Raw genomic sequence first — 11,996 nt, 5'->3', positions numbered from 1 at the left:
TAAGCATCTCTGGGAACTCCTTCAAGATTGTTGGAAGACCATTTCCGGTGACTACCTCTTGAAGCTCATCAAGAGAATGCCAAGAGTATGCAAAGCAGTCATCAAAGCAAAAGGTGGCTACTTTGAAGAACCTAGAATATAAGACATATTTTCAGTTTCACACTTTTTTGTTAAGTATATAATTCCACATGTGTTAATTCATAGTTTTGATGCCTTCAGTGTGAATGTACGATTTTCATAGTCATGAAAATACAGAAAAATCTTTAAATGAGAAGGTGTGTCCAAACGTTTGGCCTGTACTGTGTATGTATGTGTGTGTGTGTGTGTGTATATGTGTGTGTGTGTGTGTGTATAATATATATATATATATATATATATATATATATATATAATCTGTACAATAAAATTCTCAATAGATTAAAAAGAAAAGAGTTTTCCTATTTACTGTAGAGTATCAGTCTATTCACATACTTATGTACCCCTCTTCTAACTGTATTGGAAAACTATGACCCTGGCAAGTTAAGTGGACTAATAGGCTAACAAATTATCCAGTAACATTTATATTCCTTACTTAAGTAATTTTTCCTTGGCAGAATCAATATGTCTCATAGGAAGATTTTGGAAAATGGATAGCTCCATTGACTCCTGGCGGTTGTGAAATTCATCAGTATCAACAAGACGTAATTGCCTTTGGAAATTAAAAAGAACAAAGTTAAAAATGTACATTAAAAATAAAGAAAAGCACCAACAACTGCACCTTATTGGCAATGGCTGTACTGACAGTGCGGTTTTGGTGTAGTTTTGTGCACCCCTTTTAGCCAAAATTGAAGCCCTATAAATAAAAGGGGTATTCCTATCTCCGAGATCCTATCTCAATTTGTAGTAGGTGTAATAATAATAATATCATCAAATACCTCCAATTAGAAATGTAGTATAGTTTTTCTGATTGGCTATGTCTCTTTCCTCATTGCAGGACCTTTAGGTATCCATGGTTACGACCACTGATATAGTGACAGTTAGCTAGTTGCTAGTGGTCGTAACCATGGATACCTAATGTCCTGCAATGCCTGCACATGAGGAAAGAGACATAGCGAATCAGAAAAACTATACTACATTTCTAATTATTATTATTATTATTATTATTATTAAATGCCCCTTTAATGCGCACTTTACAAGACATCAAAAAAGAAAAGATAACCAAGGCAGAGTTGTATTGTAATTACTTACATGAATGAAGAATGCCATAAATCCAAAACAGCAGCCATTGTTGGGTTCATTGAGTTCAAATTTTCCTTGATGAAGTTGTAATTTGTCAAAAAAGACTTCTTCCAAGGTTTTGGCACTATTTCCAATCTATAAGGTAAGCATTTAAAAAAGTTTTTAAGTACAATTAAAAATACTATACCACTGAAGTTATGATATAAGAGATCAAGGTGTTTGATGTGGTTTCTTGATGTTACATTCTTGACAAAATAAATAAAATCCAATTACAGATAATTGATATTTTTGAGAAATCTGATCCATTGCCTTCTATTAACTTTAGATATACTTTTATACTTAGGAGGTTCTTTTTTTTTTTTTTTTTAATCAGAAATTTTTATTAAACATAACAAAACTTGGAACAGATATTACATGCCAATACTCGTTTTACAATATTACAGTAAGTCCCCCCCCCTCTGCCCCCATGGAGACCTTTCTTTCTCTTTTTTATTTTATCCCCCCCTTCTTTCCTTTCCTTTTCTTTTCTTTCCTTCCCCTACTCCCTTTCCTTCTCTTCCCCTTTTCTTCTTTCCTTCTTCCCTCTCCACTCCGCCATGCAGTTTTTTTACTCTACAGTAGTATATATAGGTGTTACTCTAATTGATCCTATCCAACCGTGGCTGCCATCATTTCTGGAAGTATTCCTGCTTATTCGTCTTGGTGTAAATACTTTTTTCAAGTTGAATTATATAGTTCGTTTGGGCAATGAATTCTCGTCTGGACGGGGGCTCCTCTCTAATCCAATATTTTGCAATCAATTTTCTGGCAATAAACAATCTCGCAATTGCTATTTTGGTCATGTTGTCTGTTTTTATTTCCTCAACGTACCCTAATATATATGTCTGTGGGTCCCTAGGGACAATACACCTATACACCATTCCAATACGGTTCAACACTACGATATACTTATGAGTTTAATGATATCCAATATACCGAAGTATTAAAGATGACTTAACCTATTAATGTCTGGGCCTGAAAGGGTCTTAGTAAAAAAAAAAAAATGTTGTTTTAGTCTCTCCACTTTTATGTAGATATAATTTTATTTTTTCACTGATATAACTTCATGAGGCTTTGTTTTATGTGCAACAAATTATATAATTTTTTAGCACAGAGTTGGGGTACCTATAAATTATTGTATACTTTTGTTATGGTAAATATTCATACTTTGCTTTGATTATTACTTTAGACAATTAAATCTACCTATTTATCTTTGATATTTTAATATTCGCTTTATAAGTGTTGTTCATAAAAGCGATAACACCGGGTATAGAGCTGTTTCTGTTACGCTTTCCTCTGTTTTTTTTAAAGTACTGTATAGTTAATTGGACAGAGCTGCTTTCAAGGACGACTGTTATTTCCAATTAAAATACTTTCTCTGTTAGGTAATGTTCGCCATCCCCTTTCTTCTGGGGGTGTAATAAATACTTGTTGCTTGGGATCTGAGGGCAGACAATAATTATACACTCAGACACTGGCTGTGTGTTAGTTTCTTTCTCCAATGCATCGTATTTATTTCATTTACCCAATTTGAACCAAAAATAGCAGATTTGGAGATAATTTGTATCTCAATCCAAATTAGCTCTTCTTGGAGGGGCTACCACGACAATTTATATATTTTGAGACGCAAATATCAGAAAAAGCTGAACATGTTCATGTTCCACTCCAAATAGCCTATTGAATGAACTCTCCAGGTGATTAGGTTTGTGTAGATACATTATGTATGTGTAGATTTTTGCTCCACTGTAACTGAGGCATCCATTAGAACCCCAGTTAAAGCAAAAAAACAGCTGCTACATTGAAATAAGTCACTGATGGGGCTGATCTGGGCCTGCTAAGATCCAGCAGTTCTGCTACACTGGCAGACACCTGGCGATGTGATCACAAAATCCTACAGAATTATTGATGCTTATGTACAGTACATAAAGGCCCCGTCACACATAACGAGATCGCTAGCGAGATCGTTATTATGTCACGGTTTTTGGATCACTGGAAAGTCGTTTCGTGATCGCTGGGGAGCTGTCAAACATGCAGAACCTGCCAACGATTTCGGCCGCCCCAGCGATCTAACTAACGATCTCGGCGGTCGTTGGGACGCTTTCACACAGCAGCTATTTCAACGATCCACACCTTGATAGGGACTGTACTGTGTCACAAAGGCATACATAAAATTACTTTTCCGCGCCCCCTCCTCTCCGACTGATGAACGCTACTGCATAAAATATACACATTTTTGTGTGCGTTTTTTTATGTATCCCCACCACACCATTTATTTCAATGTGTGAAAATGCTGTAAAAACACTGAAAGAATTGCCATGGCTCAGATTAGAAACTGCTTCATATCTGCATATCATGCTTCAGTTGGGAGACCTGCGGCTAGTCCATGCATTGTGATCCATGATCGGACTGAGATCTCTGGACATCTTCACTGACTCTTAAAGTCCAATTCATGCATGCCTACGTGTCTCAGTTCTGAATTGCTAACGAGGTCGTTGATAAGGTGTCAAATACAGCGATGCACACTGCCCAGTGGGAGCGCAACGACCCAGGAATGGTCCAGGAAGCTTTGTAACGATCAGCGATCTCACAGCAGGGGCCTGGTCACTGCTATCTGTCAGACATAACGAGATCGCTAGCGAGATCGCTATTGCTTCACTAAAACCGTGACGTATCAACGATCTCTCTAGCGATCTCGTTATGTGTGACGGGGCCTTAACACTCATTGTGTACTATGTAGTTAGCAAAAGAATACAGAAGCAGTAATAAACCAACTCTGCTTTCTCCATAGAGTTCCCAGATATGTCTGACAGCCAGGCATCAGATTGGAGGAGCAGAAGCTTTAACTCCATGCCGCAAATTTACAACAGTGCAGAGTTATAGCCAAGGGCAAAACATCAGCACTGGGTCCCTACAAGGTTAAATTGGCAAAAATAATGCTCTCACCTTAAAAATGAACACCAGTGGTTCCCTCTCAGCCTTCCTTTATGGTGCTGCAGTGATGATATGCATCTTGACATTACTGAAATTGACAGTTCACTTATGTGGCCAGTAATGGCTACTGTGGTCACACAATGAGATGATGCAATGGAATAGCAGCAGCTTAAATCATGACTGACAGGTGGCAGATAACCATTAGAGAGGTGAGAATAGTAGGTATAGATCTTCTGTGGATGTAGGTTTGCACAAATTCTTCTGTCTCTTCATGAAATCCCAGACAGAATCGATGATCTGGAGATCACGGCTTTGTGGGGCCATATCATCACTTCCATTATTTGCGTGCATACCAACTTATACTTTAGTTAATTTTTTTTTTCGGTTAAGTTTAAGGTTTCTGCACTTAGTGCAGGTAAGCGTGTGGCCTTTCTTTCTTTAACCCTTTAATGACCGCCGATATGCATTAAAACAGCGGCCGCTATGGGGCCTTATTCCCATATCACAGTTTTAGCTGAGACCCTGAAGAACATGATCAGGGCTGGTTTTTCCGGTCCCTGATCACGTGATCGCCATTATTCAATAAATAACGGCGATCACATAAAAAAAAGGGAGATCCGGTGTAAAAATCATTACTTTCTCTTCTGGCATCATATAATATGTCAAAGGAGAGAGAAATAGTGTCCCCAAACCACCACGGTACCTTAGTACCAGATCCGCCATCCCCTGGCCCTCCTCCTCATGAAGCAAAATGGTGGGCGCATGCACAGTGTGCCCGCCGAGATCTTCCGCAGGAATTTTTCCTATTGGTTCCTGACTTTTGATCACTATGATAGACCCTATCACAGTGATCAAAAGCCCAATAATTAGTAAAAAGGACAATACTTGGGTTGTGCCTCGCTGTGCAACCCCTTGATCATCCCCCTCATGTCATCCCCTTAGATCACATTTTTTTTATTTCTTTCATTCTTTGGCATTAGGATTAGGCTTATGGTTTGTCTTAAGGTTAGGGTTAGGTTTAGGGTTAGGCTTAGAGTTATGTTTTTTTTTCAAAAGTTACGGAAAAAAAAATGACAATATGACGACCTAATGTTATTATCAAATTCTATGTAGTACCTGTGGGTTCAAAATGCTCACTATACCCCTGGATAAAATCCTTGAGGGGTGTAGTTTTCAAAATGGGGTCAGTTGTGAGGGATTTCTGCTGTTTAGGCACCTTAGGGGCACTGCAAATGCAACACTGTGTCCGCTATCTGTGTCAGCCAAATTTATGTTCCAAAATTAAAATATTGCTTCTTCCGTTCCAAGCCCTGCCGTGTGCCCAAACAGAACTTTTTGACTACATGTGGGGCATCTCTGTGCTTGTGAGAAAGTGGGTAACAAACTGTGGGGTCCACTGTTGCAAAAGTGAAAAAATTGAGGCTAAAGGAACATTTGAGGTAAAAAAAAATTTTTTTCATTCCACCTTGCATTAATTCCTGTGTAGCACCTGAAGGGTTAAAAAAAACTGACAGCAGTTTTGAAGTATTTGAGGAGTGCAGTTTTTAAAATGGTATCACTTTTGGGGAGTTTCCTACATATAGTTCCCTCAAAGTCCATTGAAATCTGAATAGCTCCCTATAGAAACAGGTTTTGTAAATTTGTTGAAAAAATGAAATTGCTGCTAAACTTTTAATCCCTATAACATCCTAACAACATAAAATGATGTTTAAAAAATAATACAGATATCAAGTAGAAATATGGGAAATGTTATTAGGCGGAGTTCACAGGATGCATTTTTAATGCGTTTCTGCGGCGTTTTTGCAGCTGCGGAAACTCCGCGGAAACGCATTAAAAACGCATGGTAGAAGGGCAGCAATGTTCCCCAATGGAAATCCGCATGTGCTGTGCCCATGATGCGGAATTTTCCGCAGCGTAAACGCTGCGCTCAAAAATCTTCAGCTTGTCAATTAATTTTGCGGAAACGCTGCTTTTTTGCCGCCATTGACTAGCATTAGAACGCATGGAATCCGCATCACTGTATATGTAGATGCGCATTCCATGCGGTCTAATGTGCGGATGGTGTGTATATAATATATATATATATATATATATATATATACATACATATACACACATACTCACTCACCTTCTGACGGCCCGAGCAGCGCTCCTGCTTGGTTCCCGGCACTTCGCGGTTGAATGAAGAAGGACCTTCGCTGACATCAGAGTCATGTGACGGGTCACGTGACTCTGACGTTGGCAGGTCCTTCAGTCTTCACTGCCGGCAGCCGGGACCGAGCGAAGCAGGACACCGCGGGCCATCAGAGGGTGAGTATATATTTATTTTTTGACATTCACACACTATATAAATCCATGCTGTTTGCATGGATTTATATAGTGTGAAGTTGACAAGCACTCAAGTGATGCTAAAATTGCTTGGGAAGAGCTTGTCAACCCGCACGCGGAAATAAAAGTGAAGACCGCTTCATTTCCGCATGTCCCTGGCAGGAAACCGCATGTACAATCCGCATGCGTTTTTTCCTGCCAGGGAGACGCAGAAATGCTCAGGAAAAAATCCTGAGCATTTCTGCATCATGTGCACATACCCTTAGTTAATTATTTTGTACGGCATGACCAACTGGTTTAATGATATAAAGATTGAAAGTCTGAAAATTGCAATTATTTTTTTAAACATTTTTGCCAAAATTGTAATACTTTTACCACTATCGTGAAGTAAAATGTGTCACGAAAAAATACTCTCAGAATCAGTGGGATCCGTTGAAGCATTCCAGAGTTATTACCACATAAAGTAACACTAGTGAGATTCGTAAAATTTGGCCAGGTCATTAACCCCTTCACGACTTTGGGATTTTCCGTTTTTGTGTTTTCGGTTTTTGCTCCGCTTCTTCCCAGAGCCATAACTTTTTTTACTTTTCTGTCCAGATGGCCATATGAGGGCTTGTTTTTGAAGGACTAGTTGTACTTTTTAAATACACCATTGGTTTTACTATATCGTGTACTGGAAAATAGGAAAAAAAATTCCAAGTGCGGTGAAATTGCAAAACAAACTGCAATTCCACAATTGTTTTTTTTTCTACCATGTTCACTATATCCTAAAACTGACCTGCCATTATTCTCCAGGTTATTACAAGTTCGTAGATACCAAACATGTATAGGTTCTTTTTTACTTACGTGGTGAAAAAAAAAATCCAAAGTTTGTAAAAAAACAAATGGTGCCATTTTCCGTCTCCAATTTTTGAGATCTGGGGCTGGGTGAGGAGTTATTTTTTTGCGCGACAAGTTGACGTTTTTATTGATACCATTTTGGGGTAGATCCTATGCTTTGATCGCTTGTTATTGCATTTTATTGCAATGTTGCGGCGTCCAAAAAATGCAGCCATTTTTTTTATTTTTTTTTCTCGTTACACCATTGACAGATTGGATTAATTCTTTTTATATTTTGATAGATCGGGCGTTTCTGAATGCAGCGATACCAAATATTTGGGTTTTTTTTATTGTTTTATTTTAAATGGGGCAAAAGGGAGGTGTTTTGAAAGTGTATATTTTTTTTCATATTTTAAATCTTTTTTAAAACTTTTTTTTTCTACTTTTTAGTTGCTTCAATAGTCAGCTCAGGAGACTTGAAGCTGCAACCTTCTGATCGCTTGTGCTACACATAGCAAGGCTGCAGCCCTGCTTTGTGTGGCAAAAATCATTTGTTATGAACGCCGGTCATGGGCCAGCATTCATAGCAGATCAGCAATGATAAGCACAGTTGGTCTTTGGCAGACCCCCGATTGTCATGCCAACCGATCGGCCCCGCGCGATCATGTGACAGGGGCGCTGATGGGTGGGGTTTGTGACGCGCTTCCGGCGCGATCATGTTAAATGCCGCTGTCAGAGTTTGACAGCGGCATTTAACATGTTAACAGCCGTGGGTGGATTGCAATCAAATCAGCTGTCATGTGCCGGTAAAGATGTGGGCTCCATGCCGGAGCCCGCATCAAAGGGGGATACACGACCTATGACCTACCTATACATCATAGGTCGTGAAGGGGTTAAGGTCAAGATTAGCTCGGTCACTAAGGGGTTAGGCTGGACACTATGTTTATATAGATTCCCATTTGCTGGGTATTCATATTTGGGACCCAGTCCTGCTCGGCCCTTATTCACATTGACGTCACATGGTAAGGTTCTAACACTAGAGGTTAAGACAATCCCGATTTGTGAACACTTTGACACTGGTGGAATGGCTTTTATGCTTTTTTTTTTTTTAATCAAAAACTGTGTTTACCAAGTACCCTATGTTATTTATACGCACTATTGCTTTTTACTTATCTTATTTTTCGGACTATAAGACGCACTTTTTTCCTTCAAAATTTTGGAGGAAAGTGAGGGGTGCGTCTTATAGTTCGAATACTATATACATGGCTGTGCATGGTGGTGGGGGATCAGCGTGGCACAGGAGGCAGAAGCCACCTGCTGCAGCCTATGCTATGCCCGCTACTAAAGAAAATGAATATTCCCTGCTCCCCACACCCATGGGCGTGGAGAGCAATGAATATTAATTTTTCTTAATAGCCGGCACCCTGGAGCCGCAGAGCGGCTCCTGCTGCCACTCTGCGGTCTGTGTGCCCGCTATTAAAGCTATTAAATATTCCCTATAACCCACTCCCATGGGTTGTAGTGAATAACCATAGTCTTTAATAGCAGGCACACTGACCGCAGAGCGGCAGCAGGAGCCGCGCTGCGGCTCCAGGGTGCAGACTATTGAACAGACTGAATGGTCACTGCTCCCCAAGCACAGTGTCCCGGAGTGGGGAGCAGTGACTATTCCAGCACAGAATCTCACAATGTGAGAGGGCGCATGGCAGGGACGCCATGCGCGCCCTGCCATGATCGGCTCACACAGTGAGAGAGTGTCGGCAGCAGAGAGGGACAGCGCTAGAGGAGAGAGGAGGTGAGTATGATTGTTTGGTTTTTTTTTTCGTAGGCAGACTGATGGGGGCTCAAGGGGGTGCCATGCATACCAGGATGGGGGCTCAGAGGGTGCCATGCATACCAGGATGGGGGCTCAGGGGGTGCCATGCATACCAGGATGGGGGCTCAGAGGGTGCCATGCATACCAGGATGGGGGCTCAGAGGGTGCCATGCATACCAAGATGGGGGCTCAGAGGGTGCCATACATACCAGTATGGGGGCTCAAGGGTGCCATACATACCAGTATGGGGGCTCAAGGGGTGCCATGCATACCAGGATGGGGGCTCAAGGGGTGCCATGCATACCAGGATGGGGGCTCAAGGGGTGCCATGCATACCAGGATGGGGGCTCAAGGGGTGCCATGCATACCAGGATGGGGGATCAAGGGGTGCCATGCATACCAAAATGGGGTATAAAGGAGTGCCATGCATACCAAGATGGGGTATAAAGGAGTGCCATGCATACCAGGATGGGGGATCAAGGGGTGCCATGCATACCAGGATGGGATGGGGGCCACTTATACCAGGAAGGATGGGCCATACATACCAGGATGGAGGATATTAACAGAATTGGGGGACATTACCCCAATACCAGTGTCAGCAGCAGACCCCCTCCCCCATAACAGCGCATCATGACCACATTTTTTGCTTAAATTTTTTTGCTATTTTCCTCTTTTACAACCCAAGGTGGTTTGCACGTTAATGACCAGGCCAATTTTTACAATTCTGACCACTGTCACTTTATGAGGTAATTACTCTGGAACGCTTCAACGGATCCCCCTTATTCTGAGACTGTTTTTCGTGACATATTGTACTTCATGATTGTGGTAAAATTTCTTCTATATCACTTGCGCTTATTTGTGAAAAAAATGGAAATTTGGCGAAAATGTTGAAAATTTTGCAATTTTCAAAATTTGAATTTTTATGCCCTTAAATCAGAGAGATGTCACACAAAATAGTTAATAAATAACATTTCCCACATGTCTACTTTACATCAGCACATGATGACAGAAAATACCCAAAAGTGACACCATTCTAAAAACTGCACCCCTCAATGTGCTCAAAACCACATTCAAGAACTTTATTAACCCTTCAGGTGCTTCACAGGAATTTTTGGAATGTGGAAGAAAAAAATGAACATTTAACTTTTTTCACAAAAATGTTACTTTAGACCCAATTTTTTGTTTATTTTTTCAGGGGTAACAGGAAAAAATTGACCCCAAAATTTGTTGTGCAATTTTCCCTGGGCACACAGATACCCCATATGTGGGGAAAAACCATTGTTTGGGCGCACGGCAGGGTTCGGAAGGGAAGGAGCGCCATTTGACTTTTTGAATGTAAAATTTGCTTGAATAATTAGCGGACGCCATGTTGCATTTGGGGAGCCCCTGATGTGCCTAAACAGTGGAAACCCCCCACAAGTGACACCATTTTGGAAACTACACCCCTCAAGGATTTTATCAAGGGGTATAGTGAACATTTTGAACTCAGAGGTACGACACAAAATTTGATGATATTAGGTCATCATATTGAATAAGTTGTCATTAGTCTTGAGCGCAAGTGCTCGCTACTTGAGTTGGCATCGGGTACTCAGGTATGCACCATGTATCACAGGTGCTCAACTGAAATGCTCGAGTCCTGCCCACATGTTTCACGGTTATTAGACACCCCAAAAAAACATGCGGGGATCGCTCGTGCATGGCAGGCAATCCCCGCGAGGTTTTTTTGGCCACGAAGCATATGGGGCGGAGACTCGAGCACCCGCGATACTCAATGCATACCCGAGCACCCGACGCAAACTCAAGTAGCGAGCCCTTTTTGTTCAACACTAGTTGCCATATCGTCATCCTTTTTTTTTGTTTTTTTTTGTTTTTTTTTGAAAAAAAAACAACCCTAACATTAGCACAACCCTAACCCCAACCCCAGCCCTTGCGTTTATTTTTTACGCCGTTCCTTGTGCGGTATAAGTGATTAGACGACCTTATTCTTTGAGTCAGTGCGACTACAGAGATACCAGAATATCGGGTTTTTATGATTGACAGCTGTCACACACTAAAAGACACATATTTTGTAAATTTTAGTTTTTGCATCGTCATATTTTGAGAGCTATAATTTTTCCATATTTTGGCCGATAGTCATGTGATGGCTTGTTTTTTGCTGGACAAGTTGACGTTTTTATTGGTGCCATTTTCAGGCACGTGACATTTTTTGATCGCTTTCTATTCCAGCTTTTGGGAGGCAGAATAAACAAAAACCAACAATTCAGGAATTGTTTTTTTTTTATTCTACTCCGCGTGTGGTAAAATTGATAAGGCAGCGTTATTCTACAGGTCAGTACGTTTACCACATTTATATCGTGTTTCTATGTTTTGGCGCTTTTACACAATAAAAGCTATTTTATAGAAAAATTATTTTTTTGCATCGCTTTATTCTGAGAGCTATAACTTTTTGATTTTTCGGATGATGGAGCTGTATGGCAGCTTGTTTTTTGTGGGACAAGATGACGTTTTCAGCGGTACCATATTTATTTATATTCGTCTTTTTGATCGCGTGTTATTCCATTTTTTGTTTGGCAGTATGATGATAAAGCATTGTTTTTTGCTTCGTTTTTTATTTATTTTTTTCAACGTGTTCACTGAATGAGTTAACTAGTGGGACAATTTTATAGGTCAGGTCGTTCCGGACACGGCAATACCAAATATGTGTACTTTTATTGTTTTTTTTCATAACAATATTTATTGATGGGTATATTATATTTTTATTTTTGGTGGATTATTTTTTTTCTCTTTTTTTATATTTTTACAATTTTGTTTTAATCTTTTTTTTCACTTTCTGAAAGTTTTTTTA

The 11,996-nt window shown here is 40.2% G+C and overlaps 1 protein-coding gene across 1 annotated transcript in view; it reads right to left on the bottom strand.

Moving 5' to 3' along the window:
- Nucleotides 1–323: 323 nt before the first annotated feature.
- The window catches only part of LOC141213634 (dynein axonemal heavy chain 7-like), a 27,401-nt gene continuing 15,728 nt past the window's right edge, over nt 324–11,996 (bottom strand). Inside the window, exons 2-3 of the mRNA XM_073665248.1 lie at nt 1,228–1,353; nt 324–688 (exon numbers count right to left, since the gene is read on the bottom strand). Coding sequence (XP_073521349.1) covers nt 568–688; nt 1,228–1,353 — 247 coding nt within the window. The 3' untranslated portion in view covers nt 324–567. The remainder of the gene's footprint in view (nt 689–1,227; nt 1,354–11,996) is intronic.

The sequence above is a fragment of the Phyllobates terribilis genome, unplaced genomic scaffold, assembly GCF_046119375.1.
Source record: "Phyllobates terribilis strain yellow unplaced genomic scaffold, ASM4611937v1 Scaffold_200__1_contigs__length_3551848, whole genome shotgun sequence".
Lineage (NCBI taxonomy): Eukaryota > Metazoa > Chordata > Amphibia > Anura > Dendrobatidae > Phyllobates > Phyllobates terribilis.
The sequence above is the reverse complement of the archived record's forward strand: the minus strand, read 5'-3'. Positions and strand labels throughout refer to the sequence as shown.